Source organism: Choloepus didactylus, chromosome 8 (genome assembly GCF_015220235.1).
Source record: "Choloepus didactylus isolate mChoDid1 chromosome 8, mChoDid1.pri, whole genome shotgun sequence".
Lineage (NCBI taxonomy): Eukaryota > Metazoa > Chordata > Mammalia > Pilosa > Megalonychidae > Choloepus > Choloepus didactylus.
The window spans coordinates 120,121,250-120,146,787 of NC_051314.1; the positions used below are offsets into that span (position 1 = coordinate 120,121,250).

General features: G+C 38.8%; 1 protein-coding gene across 3 annotated transcripts in view; it reads right to left on the reverse strand.

Moving 5' to 3' along the window:
• FAM234B (family with sequence similarity 234 member B) overlaps positions 1-8,289 on the reverse strand; it is a 33,252-nt gene extending 24,963 nt beyond the window's left edge. For 2 of the 3 annotated variants that reach the window (XM_037846437.1, XM_037846435.1), the window contains exon 1: positions 8,183-8,289. In XM_037846437.1, the coding sequence (XP_037702365.1) occupies positions 8,183-8,219 (37 nt within the window). In that variant the 5' untranslated portion in view covers positions 8,220-8,289. Of the gene's footprint in view, positions 1-7,789; positions 7,882-8,182 lie in introns of those variants that run through there. The other variant, XM_037846436.1, reaches the window with a different exon arrangement.
• Positions 8,290-25,538: the final 17,249 nt, after the last annotated feature.

Below are 25,538 nucleotides of genomic sequence, written 5' to 3' on the forward strand. Positions count from 1 at the left end.
TTATTCCTATAGAAACAACTCTGAAAGTTAAACATTAAATGTCATCTGGAGATATTTTACTGAAAACTCACTTTGCAGAAACTTCCTGTAACTCTAATGCCCTTTCAGTACATCTTTCAATAACCAATACATGCTTTTCTGAGCGTGTATTCTGGGAGGGGTGGCAATCGAGCAGGAATGCAGAAGTGAAGGACTTGTCTTGAAGCTGGTTTGCACAGCAAGCACCCTGCTCTTACTTAGACTCTGTGTTTATGCAGGATGGTTGAGAGGCAGCAACTAGAGGAGGGCGTCAGCACACCTCCTCCCAAGTCACCCTTGGCCCTCACTGCCAACAACTGAATGATTTTTGTCTTTATTTCATTCTGTAACTAAGTAAAAACCAAGAAAAAGTTTCTATCTTTGGAAATTACCTGGCAAGCAGTTAGTAATATAAACTGTATTGTTAAATCTTTTGTTTAGAGAAAATACAAAAAAAAGAAACTATAACCTGGCCAACTAAAAAGGGAAAAAGAATTCTTGATGCCCATCTCTGCCTCTGGGTCGCTGTGATCTTGGTACTATAATTTCATATATCATGTGTCTCAGTTTGTGCAACATGTTATGGAGAGCAAATTTGGGAAATAAAATCTTCAGTGTGAAGCTTAGTGTATGGTACATAGAAAATCAAATACATGTTTGTTGAACTAAAAAAATAAACATTCCACAGAATTATTTTATAACATCAACTACCTTTGCCAAAAAAAAAAAAGCACCTACAGATGATACCAAGGAATCCAGCATTATATTAACTAGAAACTTCCATTTACTTTCACTTTCAAAGCTATTCATTTTTGTGCAAAAAATATTGGATTTTATTTTTAAAGGTATAAATTACAAGAAAATAAACTTATTTTTAAGAGCTCATTTCCAAATAGTACTTCCAACCTATCACAGTGTCAGAACAGGTTCAAGCTAACATCCTACAACTTACATAGCTACCCTATGAACCAAATTATTTTATTAATTAGGGTATACCACTCCCCACACATCCCCGATAATGTTCTATATATAAAAACTTGGAAACAGAACCACAGGTTGTTATAATAATATTAACTCTGATAAAAAATTTTTAAGTGGCTTCTTTAACTAAAAGAATATATAAATATGTGAATTATAGTGTTTGTTCAAGGATGGATGCAGCTAGCTCTCATACATTCAGAAGACAAAGCAATAGATGATGAATGATCGATAGGGAGGGAGGGAGGGAAAGAAATACCGGCGTGACAGCATGTTAAAGTTGGTGGATTGGGGTATCAGGGGAGGGGGGTCAGGGTATGCTGGAGTTCCATCTATGGGGTTTGTATTGTTTTTGCAACTGTTCCTGTAACTTTGAATTTATTTCAAAATAAAATAAAATTAAAAAAAGAAAAAAAAAAAAGAATATACAAAGAGGAAAATACACACAGCTTCCCCAAATCTTAGGGCTGGAAGAGACTTTGAAGATCACATAATCCACCCCCACCTCTATTCCAAACTTGCAACTCCTTACAAACATCCACCAAGCAGTCACTCAGTACACACCCAAATATCACTGATATTAAGGAATCTACTGCCCTCCACTCTAGAAAGCAATTCCTTACACTAATTCAAGAATCTGTTTCTGGGCATTTGCCAACTATCTGTCCCAGTTTTAATTCCTGGAGCCCTTCCTCCATATGTAAGTGCTGGAGCTACCAATTGTAGGAGACGTATGAAATGGTATTTAAGAGCTCACGTCTTTACCATCAGACAAACATAGACTCAAAGCTTGGCTCTACCTCTTATTAACTGTGTGACTAATTTTCTCACCTTTACTGAGTCTCAGTTTCCCTATTTATGAAATGGAATAATAATGGTTCCTACCTCACAGGATTGTTATGAGGATTAAGTAAGATAATATATACATTGTTCTTAGTGCCTGGCTTACAGTGCCACTCAATAAATTTTAGTTTCTATTATTATCCTTACCATTATTATTCTTGGCATTTTATCTCCCAACTGCCCCACCCAGTCTTCTGATCTCCAGATTAAATGTCTCCACCTCTTTCAACCCACTAACTGAAGACGCATTGTTTCATCCTGGCCACTTTCCTCTGGACACCATGCAATAGATCAGTGCTTTTTCAAGTATGGTGCTGGGAACTGGGTAAATCCCCAGGTAAAGAAGTATGACCAGGGCAGAGGAGGGCAGAACTGAGTCCTCCCTTATTCCGGATAGCACATTACAGTGCAATTACCGTAACCTAAGATCTTGGTAGCTTTCTTGGCAGTCACATCACACAATGAACTCAACTAGAACTCCCAAGCATTTTCTATAAACACGCCTCCTTGCCTATAATTATACAACTGGATTTTTAGCATTAAGTGAAAAATTTAGCATGGACACTTGCTAAATTCAATCTTGCTAGTCAGTTTCATATCAGCCTGAAACAGCACTTTTGCCAAAGTGAAATCATTAATAAAATACTGGCTAACAAACGATTTAAAGGAAATACATTTTGATTGTACCAAATACTGTCACAGGTAGAGAGGGAAAGAACTTGGCTGCATATGCTACAGAAATCTGTAAAGCCTTTAATAAATCTATAAAAATAGTTTGCAAGCAATCTTTGTAAAACAAAGCTGATACTGAATTGGTACTTTTAAAAAGATTATGAGCTTCCAGTTAATGAATGCAATGGAAGGCATTTCAGTCTTAATTTCTTCCCTAAAACCAGGGGGAAAAAAGAGAGAGAGAGAAATAAAATAGGGAAAAAATAGGAAACAGCTATATTCCCAAACCACATTTATGAAAAACTGTTGCCAAATGCAGTGAAACTTGTATCAAATTGAGGAAGCACCGTAAGAGTAGGCACCTACTTCTGCAACTCTCCAGCAAGAAGGAGAGTTCACAGAATTGATGATGATGATGATATGATAATGATAACTGCAAGTATACTGCTTGCCTACTATATCCCGGGCACTAGTCCAAGCACTTGACGTATATTAATTCATTTAATCCTCATAAAAGTCTTATGAGGTAGGCATTATTACTATCCCCATTTTATCAACAAGGAAGCTAAAATAGAGAGGAAGTTGCCCAAGATCATGGAACAAGAAGAAAAGCCCAGATTCAAACCCAAGCAATTTGACTATAGAGCCCCCACTTTTAACCAATAAGTTATACTAACTTCCCTTGTTCCAAAAATATATAGCCAAAGCAGTAATCTCTTGTTTGAAAAGACAAAGTCTGGGATCACAGAAGCACCAATGAGCCCCATTCAACACCACAGAGTCAAAGGGGAGGTAAGACTGAATGAGAAAAAGTACAGGCTTGTATCTTTACAAGAAACAGGCTGTAGGACAGGTTAGAAAAGTATCCATAGAGGCAATCAATGCTAAAAAGACTGATTTTTGACAGATATATCTATCTAGGTCCAACCAGGAGACAGAAACAACACATTAATGCAAACAGGGGAAATTTAATATTAAAAAAAGTTATTAACAATGATAGGAGAATAAAGGTAAGGATGGAAAGAGAACTCTAAAAGGTTCCTTAGGGCTGAGGGACAGTATCCCAGAACTTGTATTTAAAATAAGCCTAACTTGGTGTTTAAAGGGCTTATATCCATTTTCACAGATCAGGCACAGATCAGTGAATTTGGAACTGAGGGACAATAAATTGATAACTGGCACAACCACCAAAGAAAGGTAAATGCTAAATCAGCACTCCAAGGCCCTGTGACAGACAGACCTCCTGCTAGCCAGGATAGATACCTCCACAAAGGAAGGGTGCTGATGAGAAAGGGATCTGAGTTAATTTTAAATTCTAGCTTCCAACTGTCCCAGCTCACTCCCCTAGCCCACCATCTCCCCCATATGTCAGCCAATAGATAGGCAGCTGGAAAACAACTGCCCTATTTAAATATGGTTAATACTCAGACAGGAACCATCATTATATCTTGATACTACAAAGTTCTGTAAATATTCAAGAAGTTACAATGAAACATGTCAAACAAAATCAGCTAAAGAATAAATGTTGGACAAATTACACCAAGAAATGGAAGAAATAATTGAGCAGATACTTCCCTGTGGAATCCAAGAAATTCAAAAAAATGTCTTCTCTGATGTAAGTGCTCACTGAAATGATATAATATTTCTAAGAAAAAATGATTATTCAATAGGAAAGTTGAAAAGTAAATAAGCAGGACTTAGGAAAAAATGAAAGAAAATAATAAAACAATTATAGAAAAGAAATCTTTATTAGAAAGAGCAAAAAGGAGAGCAGACAGTTGAAAACAGAGTCAGAGATATGATGGACAAGTTAAAGAAAATCAAGCAAAATGAAATGGAAATAAGAATAATTACCTGCAGTTTCCAAGCACTTACACTCTTCCAAGCCTTTTTAATGTCTTATTGCAGTAAATCTTCATAATAACTCTTTGAGGTAGACCCATAATTATTTCCATTTTTAAAGATGAGGGAACTGAGGTATGGAAGTTTAAGTAGCTGGAGCATAGTTAAATAGCAAGTGGTAGTGCAAGGATTCAAACTCTGGCAGACTGGCATCAAAGCCTGTTCTCTTGATGACTACCTATATGTCTCCCATGGAAAAGATCAAGGTTTTTTAAAGAAAGTGATAGGTATAGAGAACAAAGGTAATCCAAAACATGCATAACTGAAGAAAAGAACAGAGAAAGAAAAAGAGAACAAAGAAAAAGACCCAAAAACAGTATTTTGAAGATATTCCCCCAAAAAAGTTTCTGCAATAAAGCAAGACCTAAAACTGAAGAATAAAAGGGTACACTGAGTCCCATGAAACACTGATACAAAATAATCAATATTGAGACATACCCTAGTAAAAGCACCAAACTGCACAAAGAAAGAATCTTATGAACAGCCAGATCAAGGCAAAAAGAATCAAGTCACTAATGATGGTAATAACAATCAGGCTGACTTCTCCAAGGTATATGCAGTAGTAAAAGATAGTGGAGTAATATCCACAGTGTCCTCAGAGAAAGAACACAGGGTGCAAACTCCAAGATCTCTGACCCAGCCATGGTATCTCTGAAGTATAAAGGCAACCATGTAAGAACTCAGAAGCTATCATATCCTTGAGCCTTTTTTTAAGAGATCATAAAAGATTAGGGCCAGTTCTTGACTGAACTCTTGGGAAGAATAAATATTTATTTTTACACTATTAATATATACTTTTCAGATAGTACAAAGACAAATCTCAGCTTAAATACAACGGACTGCAAGTTTTGATTAGAGAATTACTAAATAAATATTCTTCAATCTACTCACAGAAAGACAAGAGAGAGTGAAGTATATAAAGAAGTACACAGACTTGCCTAAAGTTAGACTCAGACTAAAGAGCTAGACAACAAATTCATGCTTTATCAACTCTGGGCACTTTAGCATTCTCTTCTTGTTTTTTCTGCTTCCACCCAGATTTTTAATCACTGAAATATTTTCAAAGAATAAGGCAAGGGCATTGATTTCATAATACATCAATAAAAATGAGCTTTCTACAATTACTGCTTTTCCTCTTAGGAAGGTTGAGGATACTGGTTAAATAGCATTCCCAAAATGGCACAGAGGAAAACATAAACAGGAAAGATGCAATTGTACCATTCTCAAATGTTTTCAGGAAAATACACTATAACATAGACTATTCCATAACATATATTATATTCTCCAATGAAACTAAAGGTAAATAATTCATATCATGGATTAGTTTATCCAGGGAAACATACCCATTCTAAGTAACACATAATAAACCATTACAATAATATTATGCTTTGAGATTCCCTTCAATGTTTGTACTTCAAACTTTAAAATGGCCTAAGAAAACATATATACTTACGAAATAAGTTGTCCCACAAGCTTTATGGATGTCTCATTGTCCTTCTGTTACTGATTAGCCTAAATCTATGCATGTGTGCCAATCATCTTTTCACCCTCTGCTTAGTGAAAGGATTTAAGACAATAAAATACATTGCCAGCAACTGCTCTTTCATCACAAAGTTGCTGGGTCTGTCCTTAGCCCAGTATCACATTAGTCCACTATTACATCCAGGTATCACATTCTTAGATCACAGTGCTGCTGCTGTTAATAATAATAGTAACACTTATTAACTATTAATGTGTGTCAGAGGTTAATAAATCTCTGAAATACATCCATCTCTTTTCATATTCCAAATAACCCTATAAGGTAAATCGGTAGTGGAGTGTGGGCATGTAGTAAATATCCCAGAATAACATTATTATTACAGATGAGGAAATTGAAGTTTAAAGAGATTAGGTAATAATCAGAGAACTGGATGTGATCCCTAGGTGTGTCTCATGCTTTTAACCACCATTCTATCCTGCTTCCCTTATTCATAAAAATACTGAGGTAACATGACACAGTAGCCCAAACAAGACAGCAGTCTCACAGCCCCAATTACAGGGTATCCAAAAAGAGCTTTAGGAAAACAACTTCTACCTAATATAAATGCTAAAAAGTGTGTTTTGCAGGGAGGGGGAAAAGGGTAAGAGGGAGGCAAGGAAAAGTACAAGGCGGGAAAACCCAGCATCACATTTTTAAAATCCGGCTATTATATCTGGGCCTAGAAAAACATCAAGACACACCTGACTGCTCAGGGACAGGCTGCCTTCCAAACATAGGCCCCAAGAACCAGGCTACTGGAATGCTTTTCCCCTGTCAGCTGACCAAGTTACAGCAATTAAATATTCCAGGGAGTAGTAAGTGCCACAGCTAGGGAAGTGAGGATGCAAAAGAGCTCGAGAGTTTCTAAAGCAGGATTTTCTTGCATTCTCATCCTCAGAGAATAACAATTACCTATGCTGAAATAAAACAAGGAATTTAAAAGAAAAAAGAAAGCAAGCTAAATATGTCTCACATATTAATACACAAGGCGACTCTCTTCAAAGTTAATACATTTTGCAGATAAAGGGACATGTTCCTGATTTAATTCCAAGATAGATATTATCAATGTTCCCTCCACTGTTCTAATGTGCCCATGAGCTGAGGTCATGAGTCTGGGGACAGTAATGCAATTTCATATCCAACCCAGTGTCATCTACGGCACAAGGCTTGCTTCAAAGTATGAGATCGGAAACTGTGAACACAAGGGCCTGCAATGCCCTCAGCCTTTGTATCCAGCAGACAGCCAATTAACCCTTACAACCATGCCAGTGAAAGCAACTGCTTTTCCCACTAATACCTAAAGTTATCAGCAAACGTATGTTTATAGCTTAATGTTTAAAATTTATTTGGGTAGGATAAATAGCATAATTCTATTAAAATAGAAGTATTTTAGTATTTCCAATAGCACAGTCCCATTCTGGAGGTTTAAAAAAAAAAGAAAAAGAACAAAACCAAAAAACCTAAAGTTGCTGCCCAAAATACTGAATTAACTCTGGAAGTTGTCATCATCACTACTGCCTCCTTAAAGGAAATTCCATAAATTATCTGCAGCTTGCAGGTGTCAAATCATTTCCCTCGACAGCCGGCGGCTGACCAAGTGAAATCAAAAGTCCAGGTTCTAGTGTCAAAAGACACGCGGAATTCAACACGAGACTTTTCCGATACTGCTTGTGTCACCTTGGACAAGTCAGTTAGCCAAATTGACTCTCGTTTTCCTCTTCGGTAAAATAGGAAGAGAAATACCTGTCCTATCTACCTCACGGCTGCGTCACTGTTATTAAGGAGAGAAGGTGCTTCACAGGGGGTCACTCGCCGCCCTGCTGCCCCTTCCCCCCGCCCAGCCCAGGTCCAACCTACGACTGAAGGAGCTGGAGACCCCGGGTACCATCTTCCGCTGCGCTTGGGGAAGGATGCTCCCAACACCACCACTTCCCCTGGGACGGCGGTCGCACGCGCTGACATCTGCCGCCGCCTCCCCGACGCCCGCTGGCTGCTGCCACCTGCCCCGCGCGCCAACAGCGGCGCTTCCCCTCGTGTCTCCCAGGCTCGCCCAGCGCCTGCGACCCCAGCCTGGCCCCGCGTCCCGCCCGCCCCCTGACGGAGCACGGACCTCAGCCTGCGGGGGCTGCGCCCGCCTCGCCTCCCTGCGCCTGCAGCTCCGCCCGGGTCGATGCCAGGCCCCAACTGGCTTCGCCTCCCAGTCTCCCGGGCCCGGAGGGACGAGGTGGTCGCGAGCCCGCGACCCCTTACCTGGGAGCTTGAGCGCCCTGGACAGCACGGTCGCCATGGCGGAGGCCCCACAATGCGCGTGCGCGCGCCCGCCACCTGCCGGGAAGTGTAGTTCGGGCAGGCGGCGCGCTGGGCCAGCTTTGGGGCGATGGGAACCGCGCAGCTGGGTAAAGCCAAAGGGAGGCGTGGTGCTCCGGCACCAGTGGTCACGTTCACCAGCCTGCACGCTCCCTTCCCCCCCAGTCTGTGCCAGATCCCGTACCTTAGCAAATTACATGACTACTCTGAGTCTCCTTTCCTCATCAGTAAATGGGGGAAATAATAACTATCCCTTAGGCTTGCCGTGAGAATGGAATGAGATAATATACATAATAAAGAAGGTACGGGTTGTGAAATGCGCCTAGGCCTTGGAGTCAAGTCAGAATGGATTTGAATCCTGGCCGCATGACCTACTAGCTGGACCATTTTGGGCAAGTCATTTGATACGTCTAAACTTCAACTTCATACTTAAATGGAAACAATCCTACTTACTTCACAGGCTTGCTGTGACAATGAGATTACATAATCTGTTTAAAACACATAGCACACAGTAGGCATCTAATAAATGTGTTTCTTTTCAGTTTCTTAGGTAAAGGTTGAAGTTTTCTGAAGCTCTAACCTTCATTTCTTGGTACCATTTCTTTCCAGGTGTCTGTTCAGCATCTGCGCTGCAGCCCTGAAGGAGTCCAGAAAACAAGATCTGAAGTGGTTCTTCCCCCATTTCCCAAGAGATCAGCATTTTAGTAGGCAGGACCGGATCTTAGAGGCTATCTAGTCCCACTCTCCCTGTTTCACTGAAGAGAAAACTGAGATCTAAAAAATGAAGTGACTTCTTAGTGTCAGGAAAAAAGCTACACGGTACCTCTCACTTTGAAGCAGCTTTATTCGTAAGGGAAACAGTAGGTAGATAGGACTATCTTGTGGATGTAATCTGAGAGGCTCTAACAGCTCTTTTCCTTGTGAAAAAATGTCACTGACTGTAAAAGCACAGACTCAGGAGCTAGACTGCCTGAGTTCAAATCCCAGCTCTGCCATTTCCCAGCTGTGAGACCTTGGACTAGTTGCTTAATCTCTCTAATTGCCTCAATTTCTTCATGCCTAAAATGAGGATAAAACAGTTCCTATTCCATAGAGTTGTTGTCAGGATTAAACAAATGTATATATGCAAAGCCCTTAGAACAATGCCTGGCATGTAGTAAGTGCTTTGTAAGCACTTCCTTTTATTAGTATCATTCCTTCGGTATTCTACAATACCTGAAATTTCAACTATTTGCTACTTCTCTGGAGTTATGATTAACATCTATGTAGTTATTTTACATCTATGTAGGTCATCCAAGAGGAGCAACACTGCAAGTCACAATAAACCAGTAGCAACTTGCCTGGTATCAGACTAGCTAATTGAAACATATTCTTGAGATATGAAGACTGATAAAAATAACTAAGTGTGAGTAGAATGTGGGAAATGTCAGTTTTAGTTGCAGAAGAACAGGAACTAGAGTTTCTAAGAGACAGTGCAGGTAGACTGGAACAGCCAGGTTACACAAGATAGGAGAAAGAGAGAAAATCTGTCCTTGAAAAGGGTATTTTTAGTAATAAAGTATATTCCAGGAAAGTCTCTCCTTATGTGAACAAAGTAAAATAAAATTGTACATTTTAAAGTTTGATTTAAAACTTTGCTTAAGTATAGCATTACCATATAACCTGGCAATTCCTCTACTCAGTATATACCCAGAAGAATTGAAAGCAGGGATTTGCACACCAATGTTCATAGTGGCGTTATTCACAATTGCCAAAGGAGGGAATCAACCTAAGTGTCCATCAACTGATGAACAGATAAACAAAATGTGGTATCAACATACGATGAAATATTTTTCAGCTGTAAAAAGGAAGTAAGTCCTGATGTATGCGACAACATGAATGAACCTTGAGGACGTTATGTTGAGTGAAATAAGCCAGACTCAAAATATTATATGATTTCACTAGTGTGAACTAATTATAATTGGCAAACTCATGGAGTTAGAGTCTAGGATATAAGTTACCAGGAGATAGATTAGGGTTAGGGAATGAGGAGTTGATGCTTAACTTGTACAGATTTTCTACATAGGCTAATGGTAAAGGTTTGGAAATTATCATGAGTGTAGTTAACAGCACTGAACTGTATAAGTGAATGTGGTTAAATGGGAAGACTTTAGGATGTATATGTTACTAGAATAAAACTTGAAGGATGAAACATAGTACTCTACAACACAGTGAACCCTACTATAGATGAAGGACTATAGTTAATGGTACAAGGATAATGGTCTTTCATGAATTATAACAAATGTACGACATTAATGCAAGGTGTTAAAAGTAGGGAGATATATGGAAAAAATATATGTAATATAAATTATGGATGATAGTTAATACTATGTTAATAATCTTTCATCAATTGTATCAAATATAACTACTGTTAAAAAATAGTACAATAATAAAAAATGTGCTATCAACAATTGTTTAACAAATGTTCCATACTGGTGCAAGTTGCCTTTCTCATCTAGGGTCAAAAGCTTTGTTCCTGAGCCAAGCTTGTTGTCCTGACTTGCAGACTTTCCATTATTTTTAAGGTAATTCCCTCTCTGGAGGCTCTTCAGTCCCTCTGCAGGTAGATTTCTGGAGGTCATTCCAGCATCTCTCAGCAGGACATGGACATATCCAAACTCTACTGGTGGAGCTTTCTCAGGCTCAGAGTAGTAACCTCTGCTACACTGGTGCCAAAGAGAGTATCAAGAAGCAATAATAAGTATGAGATAAAGAAAGCAAAACATACTATAGCAAATAGCAATAAGAGCAGTGAGAAAAGCAAAAATGTTGCTCAGCAGAGATTATTTCTGTGTTAAATGCAAATGTCAAAGAACCTGTGAAATAAGGCTTGCATTTGGATCAGGAAGTGCAAAAAGGACCTGTACAAGTGGCATATTCACTTCTCATTGCTGATACGGGGATCAGGAGCTGCATGGTTTGTCATAAAGACAAACATGTTTATATTCCCAGAGCATCCATTAATAAAACACAAGGGCTCATCCAGCTGAGATTCATACAGACTTCCAGCTTACACAACTTTCTGGAATCTAGACAATAAAATGCTTTCTGAGCTCTGAGATTTAAACAAAGGCTTCTTCTTAACAAGTCCAGGGCTGGAACATTTGTTTTAGGACAGTGTAATTAAGGACAGATCCACTCAGGCCAACTTAGCTCTCCCTCCTCTATGCCCTTTTTATGGCTTGTTCATATATCTACTAAAGCACTAACAGCATAGATGGTGATATCTACCATTTAATGGGCACTTATCACCTACAAGGGAAGTTACTGCTTTGGACCCTTGCCAGCCTTGATCCAAAATTCAGCCCCGTCACGACTTCAGGGGAAAAAAAAATCCAATGGACCAATGATTATGATTTGTCTAGTTTTACTGAAGATTTGTGGATAATGGGAGGGGCCACATGACACATAGCAAATACATAGCACATGTGCTACAATTTTTCCCTTCTTCATCCATGACATATTTCAATCACCACATTCTTTCACACGGAGCCTAGAAACAGCTTTAGAATCCTTTACTCAGTCATCTGTGGAGCCACTACCTATCAATTTGATTTGGTTTAAAAACTGAAAATTATTTGTAATTCCTGGCTCACTTTTAGCACCATAACCAGACTAAGAACCCCTTTAAGACAGTACGCAATTCATGATAGGTGCTCAGTATCTTTTGCAGCTGGTATCTGACCAACAATTGTTCTAATTGGTTTGGAGTCCTATTGATTAGTCAGACATGTTCTGATTGGTCAGGGCCTGTTGTAGGTTGAAGTATGTACCCAACAACACACATGTTCTTTCTCTTAAATCTGTGTCCTTGTGGGTGTAAGCTCACTGTAAATAGGGCCTTTCAAAGATATTGTTTTTAGTTAAGGTGTGGCCAACTGAAGCAGGATGAGCCTTAATCCAGATTACTGAAGTCCTTCTAAAGAGAGACCAGAAGTCAAGGAGTCAAAAAAGGAGAGGACATCATGTGAATGGGAGGCAGAGAGAAGCCAAGAACACCAAGGACTGCTAGATTCTGAGAGCAAGCGAGTCTTGCCAATATTTTATTTTGGACTTCTAGCCTCAAAACTATGAGCCAAAAAATTCCTGTTATTTAACCAAGCAATTTTGTGGTATTTGTCATAGCAGCTCTGGAAAAATAAGAGAGGGCCTATGCAGTACTGGGCTTTTTTTAATATTTTAGAAAACACCCCTGGTTGAGTTATTTTAGTTCTTATAATTTACAGGCTAAGTACTAAGAAATGCTCTAAAAGTAAATAAATCAGGGTTCTACTGGTTGTATGACTGAAATATTAGGACACTTCATTTTTCTGCTCTTCTTAGTGTATTTATCATAGATGGCTGTATCTTTTAATGATTTGAGTGTATGTCTATACCATATTAATACTCCCATACTAGATGCTGAGTTGCTAAAAAATGGAAGTGAGATTGTGTCTTTTTAGCCCTACAAAAGCATATCATATTGCAGTGAATTTTTTTTGGATAAATTTGAACTCATGAATGAATGACTACCACATTATGAGAGAAGAATTAAATAAATTTAGAAATAAGCCAAAAGAAGGGGAGGGGGACTTTATAATTAATACAACTTTTTTTCTACATTCACATTCCTTGATTCATGTAATCCAGAGGTTCTCATGTTCTTGCACTGCTCTTCACACCTATGCCATTGTCCAAGCACCCAGCCTGCCTGACTTCAGGAAGCCCAGTCACTATGCATGTTTCTCTGAGTACCCCTAGTAGTGCTTACATGTTCCTCATAGGTGTTACCACTGTCACTTTCCCCTGTCCCTCCAGCCAGGTGGACTCAGCTTTTCTGATAATTTCTCTGATCATCCCATCTCTGTGTCTCAACACAGAATAGGAACCTTGACATCAAGTGCCTCACTCCTGGGGTCCACTGGCTATATCCTTCTGAAGGGGCCATGCCTGCCCGTTTCCTTTCATGGAGCTGGTTATAAAATAGTGAGCAAAATCAGTAAGAGCCTTGCCTCCAAAGGCCTTGCAGACTGGTGCAGGAGACTGACATTAAGTAAGTAAAGAGACAAATAAATATGTCACTACAAATTGTGACAAATGCTATGAAGGGAAAGAACCATAGTATCATCAGAGAGAATTACAGGGAGAATATAGATTAGGTTGGGGAGTGAGGAAACAGCTCTCTGAGAAACTGATGCGTAAGCTGAGACCTGAAGGATGGGTAGAAGTTGGCCACGGGAAGACTAAGAAGCAGCATGGGAAGGCCCAAGTCAGAAATGAGCTTGGCTGTGTGGAGGAAAGCCAACATGCCTGGAGGATAGCTGCAAAGAGGGGCTGGTGAGAAGCAAAAGGGAGACAGGATCCAGATTACACTGGGGTCTTGAAAGCCTTGGCAAAGGGTTTAGATTTTCTTGTAAGTGCAATACGAAGGCATTAAGGACTTTAATCAGAAAGGTGATATGATTCATTTGGCTACTACATGGAGAATAAATTGGAGGAAAACAAGAATGGAGAGACCTGGAGACCAGTTACAAGCAGAAGGTCCTGATGGGTCACATCACTCAGACTTTGGATCACAGACACAGCATATGCAAAAATTTTGACTTTTTAACTGCATTTCTGTTCTGTCAAGATACAAATGATGGGTGCTGTTTATTTTCTTCTTCTTATACAAATGATCAAATCTTACAGGACTCATATTTCTTCTCCTATGAGCCTGATTGTAACTGAGACAGTTATCTGTACCCAGCCTGAAATTCGCACTCCCGCAGCCAGTCTTCCTGCAGTTTCAGACAGCTCTCATCCAGAGAATTGGACCAAATCACATGCAGACACTGAAGCTCCTACCTCTCTCCTGCCCTGAGTGAACCTATGTGGAACCATGGCCTTAGATGACAGCCCAACACACAATGCATGGTAATAAATTCTTTCCCTCTCTATTTGGCTATCATGAGGGGAAGGTAAACAGTCATTACGCGATAGACTACATAAAAATAAATTCTCCCTAAGACACAATCACATTAACTATTATCCATTATTCTCATTCCTATACAATTACCACTTCCAACTTTCTTTATTTGAAGTACATGGTTATAATGTAATTTTATGAATGACCTAAGAAGTAGTTCTTAATTGTTAACAGTGGCTACCTCTGGAAAGTAGAATTGGGGCACATTGCTGGTGTTCTGAAGTGTGTGTGGAGAGGGAAGTTACTTTTCAATTAAAGCCTTCTATACATTATTTTTTTAAAATAATAAATGTGTTATTTTACAATAAAGAAAGAATTCACTCTTAAGTATTTTTCATTATAATCTTGTCTCCAAGATAATCTAACAAAACCTGATCACCACTTACTTGTGGCCAGCTTTCTGGGGTTGGCAGCAAGTTTGATTTATCAATCTGGAGTTTAACATGACACAGCACTTGACGTGATGCTTAATTAATCTCTAGGATTTTTGAGGCTTTGAAAGGAGCAATTACAATGGCAGAGCCAAAGGGATGCAATGTATGTAGCCACAAACCATGCAGAGGTTGGAAGACAAATAAATCTCCACCTTTTCCACCAAAATGTTTTCATTCACTCTTTTTTCTTTTCTTTTCTTTTCTTTTTTCCTTTCAAGAGATTATCCTTAAAAAAACTCAAGGCTCTGGGAAGTTTTTCAAGAAGCTATGTATATAATGCTATTTTTTTCTTTTCCATTTCATAAAATCTCAATCACTTCTCTTTCTTTTCTTAACCACAAATATTCTCCTTTTATATCTTAGTCTTCAAGATATGGGAATTTTATTCTTTCATAGGAGTAATTACTTTTCCTTCCCTTATCCCAGTCTTAAAGACCAAAGGTGTATTGTTTCTAGATGATATTTTATACAAATATATCCCCTCCATCCTAACACAGGGAGTGTTGTTTTATTTCTTTTTCTGAGCTAGCCATAAAAACCTGGGTACTGTTCTTCACCTGGGAGATTTTGCATGAAACTAGTCTTTCCTCCATTTACCCAGTCTTGAAGACCAACATTGGTCTTAAGATATTTGATAATATGTTTTTACATTTTCCCTATCACTTTGCGGGAGCACTTATTCCCCAATCCTCAGGTTTCCATGTATAGGGATTTCCACTAGAGCATCATGAAAGAAGTGAGTTTTCTGATTAGTGAGTTCAAAGGAAGGAAGAATGCCATGCTTAAGCATAGCTGCTTTCCGTTTGGGATTCATTCATTCATTCATTTTAAAAATTAATCATTCAACAAATACAGTTGATTCTGGTAGTTTTGCTTTATAAAATTGCCATGAACACTGAATTAGCGAATACTGAACCACTGCTCCTAAGGGAAATACAGTGTTAGGTTCCTGGGAGCTTCTGGTCACATTTTCATCAACCCATCAATACATAACCTTTATTTAATATAAATTGTTGATTCATTTACACTGAACTCATGGCTAATAGCATTGTACTTCATGACTGAACAGATCTTATCTAACACACGTACTTTCTCCATAAGCACATCACAGCCTCCTTGCACTTAGGACACCAGACAGCACTTCAGCACTGTGCTTGAAGGCCATTACACAGGGAAATCACCAACAAAAAGCACAAAAATGCAAAATTCCTGGCACCAAATGTACTATGGAAAGGACACATTTACAGTATGAGAACCAAAACAGGAAGGCAGAGCATGGCGTTGTTCCACCTCAGCTGGGCATGTGCACGTTGAGCTCCTCATATTTTTTGCCACTGTCCATAAGTGACCATGAAAGAACTGTGAGTATTCATTTGGGGGTTAAAAATAATTTTTGGCAAGTAAATGAATTCACAAATACTGAAATCTTGAATAATGAGGACTTTATTTGTATAACCACTACTTCTCTGGTCCTATTCTAGATAATGGGGTTATAAGACCAAACAAAACAGACCTATGAGTGTGTATGTGTTTTTGGGAGCAGTGATGCCAGGCTGGAGAAAAGATAGATAGATAAACAACAAATAAGTAAAATATATGCTATGTGAGGTGGTGATAGTATTGTGGGGAAAAATGGAATAGGGAAGGGGCTGGGAAGTATGGAAGCTGCAGGCGGGGATGGGGGTGTCCAATTTTAAATAGGATGGTTAGGGAAGGTCTCAGTAAGAGGGTTTCAACAAAGATCTTCTGGAGTCACTGAAGGATTCTTCACTTCCAGGAACAACCCTTTGCGATAGGATTGTGTTGACCACATGGGAAACTGATACCACTGCTTCTACCACCACTTCCACCAAAACTAAAATACAGTCTTCCTAAGGCTTGGAGACTCCTCCTTTTTGTGTGTCGCAGTAGGCACCTCCTTGAAGATGAGAAAAACTGGACTGAAAACGGAAAAAGCTCATGTTTATAAAGTGACCCAGAGTGCATCATCATCATGAACTCCAACCAGGCATGTTGACTGCTTTCATTCTGCCACTGGACTAAGTCCCAGGAGCTTGAATGGCAGAAACAGTATTACCCAGAGAAGCTTGGGATGATGGAATTGAGGGCTCCATCTCAGTGGTCCCATACATATGAAGTGCCTGTTTCTAATTCTCACTTATCACTGGGTAAATTTTAAAAGCTGAGTTATAAAAAATCATTTTTCAATAAATTTAGAAGACAGTAATTTTTAAAGTATAATATTTTTACTTCTGAAATATAGTTTCTCCTCCTGATTCTATTCCCCAGCATTATCTGCTATTAATAGGGTTTTCTGCACATTCTTTTGGGGTATGTTCATAAACAATATGCAAGTAGTCCTTTGTGGGATCATAATTTATTTTCCCTTTTAACACTTTCTTGAGCCCCTTGTTCTAATTTGGTGACATAGCTTTACCTCTCTTGGTAAAAGAGATGTAAATTTATTGATCACACATTCTTCTTTAATAGATCTTTATATTTGCTACAAATTTTCTTTGCAACAAACATGCTTCTATGTTTGTCCTACTACTTTATCAGAATAATTTCTGTGAATTGAAACTGCTGGGTTAAAAGAAAAGGAAAATATGCATTTTGAGTGAAAATTCAGAATTCCTTCTAAATGTAAGGCAGTCCTCATCAGTTCACTTTCCCAGTGTTTGTGAATGAGTGTTCCCTCTCTCCTCCAACTGTACAAATATCATGTTTTGGTATTTTTAATCTTTGATATAATATTACAAAGAACATCAAGCTTGATCATCATCACATTAATAGTCATTTGTATTTCACTTCCCTCTACGTTCTCATTTTTCTTGGAATGTTTTCATTTCTCTTGAAATAATAGTTACTTTGTACTGATTTCTAAGGGCTCATTTATGATGAATGATGTCAGACTTCTGATTTTCATGCATTGCACATGAAATACCATGTTTTCTTCCCATTTAATTCATTCCGCTGTTCTGTTTTTGGTTGTATAGAAGTTATTTATTCAAACGTGATCATTTTATGTTGCATGGCTTTTGAGTTTTGTATTTGTTACAAACATTTACATTAGTATCATACATATATTTGTCTATGTTGTCTTCTGTTTTCTAAGAATTATCTCTGTCATTTATTTTACATGAGTCATTACTTTGGCTTTAAAGCATTAAATTTGCAAAATTAAAAAAAAAAAAAAGAAAAGAAAAGATCTTATGGAGGCCAGAGAGCAATCCCTGCAGCTTTCTAGGGGATGACCATTTCAGGCTATTAATGGGGTTTTCTCACATTCTTTTGTGAGAAAAAGCAAAAATCTTTTTAGGTAGAAGCATGCCTGCCTACTTGTGGACTAGCATGAAGGTAGCTGGAAAGGGTGGTACTAGGGGGAGATTAGTATGAGATGAGGCGAGAAATGGCCAGAGCAGAAATAGATTATACCAGCTTTGTAGGTATAAGTAAAGGCTTTGGCTCTTAGTCTATGTTTAATAGGAAGCCTTTGAAAGGTTTTAGATAGAGGAATGTTGATTTGACTGAGATTTTAAAAGGATTCCTTTGGGTCACTTTGGAGAATAGACCGTGGGGATGGTAGGATGGTGGGGAGCTTTTGGCTATCGCAATAGTCCAGGCAAGAATTAACGGTGGCTTAGACCAGGGCAGTGGCAGTCGTGGTGGTGAGACGTGGTAGGATTCTCAGTTTACTTTGAAGGCAGAGGTCACAGGATTTGCCGATGAATTGAATGTGAGGTATGAGAGAAAGAGGAATCAAGGCTGACTCTGAGGCTTTGGCCAGAGCAACTAGAAGATTGAAGAATGGGAAGGCTGAGGATGGGAGGAGACATCAGGAGTTTGGTTTAGGATGTATATCCAATCGGACAGCCAAGTGGAAATGTGGAATAGGCAATTGGGTATGAGTCTGGAGTACTGGGAGAAGTCCAGCTGGAGATGTAAATTTGGGGGTCATTAGCATATAGCCCATATTTAAAGTCAGGAAACTGAATGAGATCACTGAAGGAGAGAGTATAATGGAGGGGAAGGATGGGGAGGGCCAAAGAGTGAGCTCTGCAGCATTTCAACATTCACGGTTCAGGGAGAAGAGGAAGAATCAGCAAAGGAAACCAACAGGAGTAGCTAGTGAGGTAGAAGGATAACCAGGAGAGTTTGTTGTCCTGGAAGCCAAGAGAAAAAAGGGTTTCAGGGGGAAGTGCATGATCACTGTTTTAAATGCTGCAAATAAATCATGGAAGAATAGATTAAGAAATGATCTGCCTGCCTTCGGAGAGCATGCATTTTGTCTACTCTCTGCTATGGCTTAAGGAACCTACAGTTGTCCAGCTTTGCTAGACTGGGTAAACTTCTCTAATTCAGAGATAAAGAATTAACAATCCCTTCTGCCACAGATTCTAAGCCATGTCATACAGCCTAGCTTTCTTTCAATTGTAAAGCTGATAGTTGTATCTCCATCTGCCCATCTCCTCTGTCTCAATTCAAACAGAGATAGGAAAGGAAGACAGTAATTAATTTATTGGGCCCCCTAAACCTTCAGCAATCATAAAAATTCCTTCTGTGTGTCACTGTTTGATAGGTATCAAATTTCCTGCTTGCTCGGGGTTTATCTGTGCTTCTAGCTTGTATCCAGTAGTCCAAATTTGTTAATTAAAACCAAAATTGGACCTTGCTTGAGTTACTTTCCCAGAATGGGGGCCCCTATTGCCTGAATCTGAGAGAATACTGCCCTTCGTTCTGAAATTGTCATTGGGATTGACTTGAAAGTCATGCAGTTAAACTTGGTAGGGGAACAATAGTTGAGACAAATCATTTGAATATGATCAAGATTAAAGACAAAAATAAATATTAAATCAGATTCAGGCAACAGAGGCCCTCCTTCTGGGCTTTGCAACTCAGGGAGCCCCATGCTTTGGAGCATCTTCCTTCAAATATTCTAAGTCCCCTCCAGTGTTGAGACCAACATGGGAGGCAGTGCCATCGAGAAGTGGCATGCCCCCTCTGGCTTCCATTTCTCTCCTTAGGGGAAGTCTCAAACCTAGCTGCCCCAACCCTGCCCCCATCTCTAATGCAATCACATGTCTGTGGATTTTGCAATACATTTTTAAATCAAATTGTTTATATTGACGAGGTGCTATAAAAAAATATTTCTCCAGGGTTCCCCCCATACCCCTTGTGGTTGTTTCTTTTAAAAACATTGGATCTTAATGTTGGAAGGGATCTCAGAGTTCTGAAAACCCAATTCCCCACTGAGTAGGAACTGCTTCTGTAATCCCCAGTCATTTCACCTCTGCTTGGGTGTTATCAGCTCCTGGGAGCACAGGTCACGCAGTGGATATTCACTGCTGATAACACTGCGACGGCCACCCCCCAACTCCAGAACACACACAGCACAGTCATCCAGTAATACTGAGTCTCCCCGTTAAAGCCCTAGGGAACAAGGCCTCATTCCTGTTCCATATGGCAACACTTAAAATACCTGAAATACTGAGGTGGGCTTCTTTGGAAATTTTTGCTTAAGTTACTTCCTTCTCTATATCAGAAATAGTCTTTTTTCCCTCCTTCCCTCTGTCTTAACTACATGAAATTTTGTCCCTGATGCAAGAGGTTTCCTTTGACACTCAATTTTCTTCAGCAACCCAGCCTTACATTCTGTGAGAAAATGTTCTTTATAATTATTTCTTCCTTCCTCTCAGAGATATTTTCTCCTAATGTTGTAACTTTAGAGTCTTTAAAGTCTTAGATATGTACTCTAAACCGAGAAAACTTCTGTTTCTACTAGTAGAGGCTTAAAGACCAAGAATGACTATTTTTTTTAGAGAAGAGAACATACCTGCAGTTACTCTGACTCATGCCAGAACAGAAAATTCCCCCCCATTTCTCTTTCTGTTAGTCTTGAAGACCTGAGATGCATTCTCATTACTAAAAATGAAGCTCTTTTCTTCCTCACCAAACTAGCCTTGAATAACATCTTAGAGAAAGGATTATGGCATGAAGTTTTCTGCCTATCCCAAAAAAAACCCTTTCAAATTCTTTTTTTTTTTTTTTTTTTTTTTTGTATCCTTACGTTTACTTCTGAATGTCTGTTCTCTTATCTGAGAAATTGTTGAATATACTTTCCTCTACTCCTCAGTCTTAAATATCAAGGATTAAAGAGTATTTTCTTCTGTTACAAATGCATTCCTCTTTGCACCTTCATTTTATAGCTCTGTGGATTTGTTTCCTCTTTGGGTGAATGAGGTACTACTTACTCAGATTTTTTTTTATAATGTTCTCATTTTAAAAGGAAAAGAGAAGATATGACTCATTTCAATTTCATATTTTTGTGTGTATTTGTCAATGAAAGAAAAATGTAATTTATTAACAGATATAAAGTGAATTTCAGCTATCAAAATAATGATGTAATCTAACTGTACTAATATGAGAACATCCCATAAGTTTCAGCAATATGTACATATAATGATTCCGTGTGTGTATATGTGCATGTAACGTAAAATTTTTAAGTGTATATGAAAAAGTCTGGAAAGATAAATACAAAACTGTCAAGAGAGGTTATCTCTGGGAGATGTGCTGTTGGATCTGTGAAAAGAGATAAAACAAAATAGAGTTACTGTGGCTAAGAGATTTAAAATGGAGTTGGAAGGCCATTCAGGAAGTTACTATTATAAGCATCTCAGCCAAATATCATGAACTGTTGCCATAAGCAACAATATTTCTCAAAACCCTGAGGACATCTGGACAACATAAACCAACCACAAGATAAAAAATCAGTAAACAATCTAACATGAAAGACACTTGGAACACCGTGAAGAGCCAGGATCACCTTCAATCATAAACGACTTTATGTAATCTTTTTCTTTAAAAACTCTTACCTGGAAGCAAGGTGCAGGGCAGAGTATACACAAGTATAAGTGTATTTAAGAAAGAGGGGGAATATGAAAAAAAAAGTGCATATATTTTCAAAAAAATGGAAGAATTAATTAAAATTTAGTGGAAAATGGTTACATTTAGGAGGAGGGAGGAAGCAGTTTAGATGGAGCAAGGTTAGAAGCTAAACTTCTCTGAAGATACTTTGCTTTACAGCTTTTAACATAGAAACCAGGTCAATGTTTTACATAATTATAAAATAAAAGTAAATCAAGATGGAAAGCTATCAATCACTAAAATATTAAATATATCAAGTTAATGGCTTAATTGTTTAGAGAGGTATTAATGGCTTAACTCTTTAGAGAAGTATTAATTCAGTAACTACAAAGCACAGTAATTTGACTGTACCTTCCTAGTGGGATGTATTGTAGGGAAAAAAAGGAATTGCAAAGAAATCTTAAATTATATTCGGGGATCATATTATTAGTAACAATATTGCTATTGTTAGTTTGAAACTATTATATACACTTACATAAAGCAAATGGTAATTTGTTAGATATATTTGAAACTATTATGTATACACATAGAATGCGCTAAAGCAAATAAGTAATTATGCCATGAATAAGAGTTAAAAAATACAAATATAAAATCAAAGTTAGGTAAAGAAAAGCTGTAATATTTTATGTTGATTGGAAATATGAGTATTAATGCATAATATATTTTTCTTTTTCAAAAAAGGATATATATTTCTGAGCTCTGTCCAGGGAAAAGGCCTAGAAGCAATGCCAATCCAATTGCAGTGAGGACCCCTAGTGCCCAGACAGTGACCTCAAGATACCATCTCCCACTAAAAGGAAACAGGACTCTGGAAAAATGAATGATTCTGTGTTTGAGGCAGGAGTGAGCCTCAAATACCTGGTCATACTAGAAAATAAGGAAGCTATTTAATGTCCACTGGGGTCATGTCAAAAGATCACAGGAACCAATTTGAAGGAGCTTCTGATGGTTAAAACTGGAACAATCTGAAGGGGCTCCCAATAGCCGAAGATGGAGAATTACCAATAAAAATAATGAATGCAATAGAGTAAAACACGTAACATATGTTAAAATCCCTAAGTTCAGAAATTCAAAATGACAGTTTTTAAAAGCCTTCATTGATCATCTTTAGAGGATACAAAAGAACCAAATCATTTTTCTAAAAACTAGAAATTTGAGGGAGTTAATACACCATGAGACAACTCTTGGTTGATCATTTATAGGAGTCAGGGATAAATATTCCTTTCAAGCAGACAATCCTTAGCTGCATTCTACATGACTTCCCAGAGGGTCTCATGGTGGTGATCAACTCAGTGAGGTGCTTTAAGATAATCTTTTCTTCCTATCCTGTTTCACTCTGATTTTTCCTATTCTTTTGGGGATCATTTCCCAAAATAACTACCTTCATGTAAGCCCTTGTCTGAAGCTCTGCATTTTTGAAGAACCTAAGCTAATACAGCTGGTAGCAGAAATAGCTTTAAAAAGCAAATCCTCAGAATAAGAGTCTGGAACTGAGTCACTTACTGGTCAGACATAGGTAAGGACCCCACTGCTGGTGAGAAGTGGAAAGAGATTATTATAAAGGACTATGAGTTGGCTGGCTTTTGTTCATGGTTTTCACAGTCTTGAAGAAAAGAAAAAAATAAGATGGGCTCAGGTTAACCATACAATTCAAGACACACTGTGAAAGCCAGAAACCCTCCATAGCAGTGTTTTAAGAGTTCTTTATCCTTTGTAGCCACAGGATAGATAGTGCTGAAAATCAAGCCCAGAATTTAATACCAGGCTGGCAGAGACCAAAGAATACTGAATGACAGCCTCAACAGGTCTCTTATGTCAAGGTGAGAATCAGAGACATGAGTGCATGAGCCTGACATCCTTGAACCCCTGGTTTAGTTTCCCAGACTGTTCAAAGCAAACACCATGAAATGGTTTGGCTTAAACAATGGGAATTTTTTTGCTCATGGTTAGAGTCCTGGAAAATGTCCAAATCAAGGCATAATCAAGGTGATGCTTTCTTCTCTGATGATCCTTGACTCCTCTGCCACATAGCAAGACACATAGCAGCATCTGCTGGTCTCTCCCTTCTTTTCCAGGTTTCACTGATTTCACGTTCTGGCTTCCATGGCTTTCTTTCTGTCTGAATTTCATTCTCTTATAAAGGACTCCAATAATAGGATTAAGACCCATCCTGAATGAGGTGGGTCACATATAAATGAAGTAACCTCATCAAAAGGTCCTACTTACAGTGGGTTCACACCCACAGGAATGGATTAAATTTAAGAACATGTTTTTCTGGAGTACATACAGCTTCAAACCACCACAAAGCCTCAGATGCCTCTTAATCCTCCAAGTTGGCAAAAGCAGCTCCATCCTTCTGGCCACAGGAGAGCAGCCTCCATTCAAATGGAGAGACTGAGGCCTCACCTAAGGCAGGTGCCTCACAAAATGGTGCCTGCCCTCCTCCAGATTTGGCTCGATCTTCCTTAACTGCCTCTACACCAATGTCTAGAGACAGGTCACAGCACAGCCCAAGTGGGGAATTCCTCCTCTGGGTGCATGAAGTATACACACCCAAAGAATTTAAAGACCTGGCCAACACGTTTTAGCAGGAACTGGGGCGAGACTGGGAATGGAGCTTAAGGATTTTTAATCAGGGAGAGAATAGAAGGCAGATAAGGGAGGAGTTATTGAGTGGGAGCACTGTTACATAACTAGGGGTTTAACGTCCTGACAAGGACACCTAGAGTCAATCCTAAAATTCTGTTGGGATAACTCCTTGAATTCTGGACACATTGATGTTCTCTCACAAGCTAGAGATGCTGAAACTGCCTTGACAGGGTGTTGAGGAAAGTGGAAGTAGTTTCAGGGAGGTAGAAATATTAGAATGATTTATTGTGTGAATCAGAGAGCCTACCACCTGAATAGGTTCTCCTATTCTGTACTCCCTTCACAAAAGCACTAAGAAATAGCACTAGTGATGGGGCACCAGCATCTTTGAGAAGTTCAGCACTAGCTGTTCTCTAAAGTACAGTTGATGCAAGAGATTCTGCCATGGGAGTGAGCTCCCTATTATTAATGGGAGTGATAGGATTCAGAACAGCAGAGACCAGATGGCGGCACCAGGCACTCTGATTATCTGTTGGTGCATAATAAACCTCCCTGAAAATTAGTGGCATAAAACAACAAACATTTTATTCTGCTTAGGGATTCTATGGATCAGGGATTCAGAGTGGGCACAGTGAGATTGGCTTGTCTCTGCTTCATAACATCTGAGGGCTCAATTGGAAAGATTCATGCAGCTGGTAACTAGAATAAGCTGTAAGCTTCTCTGGTAACATGTCTGATATACCTGGGCTGGGAAGACTCAAAGACTGGGCTCAGCTGGAATTTTCAACCAGAGCTCTTCCTGTAGCATCTCCATGTGACTTGGGCTTTCTTACAGCATGGCAGCCTCAAGTAGTCAACCTTCTTTCATGGTGGCTCAGGGCTCCATGAGCAAGTGTTTCGGAAAACAAGATAAAAGCTGTGTGGCCTCTATGACAACCTCAGAAGGTTTGTGCTATCATTTCTGCCATTCTACTGGTCACAAGTGATTCAGTAAGGCCAGCCCAAAATCAGGGGGGAGGAGAATTAGACTCCACCTCTCAATAGGAAGAATATCAAAGTATTTGCAGCCATCTTTAAAACCATCACACTGAAGGAGTTTTCAAAAATGCAGATTCTAACTTTGGAATTAAAAAATTTTTTTAAAAAACAGAATATTAAATATATAGAAGCACAGATGGCATTCTCTAATTCCAATGTAATACTGTTAGAATTTTTAAATGACACCAAAATTCAAAAACATTTTACCACCTGGAAACTTTCAAATTCTATCTTGAATAACTTTTGGGTCACATAAGAGAAATTGTAACAGATTGCAGAACATCTGGAAAATAATAATTATGAAGACACAACACATAGGGATCTATGG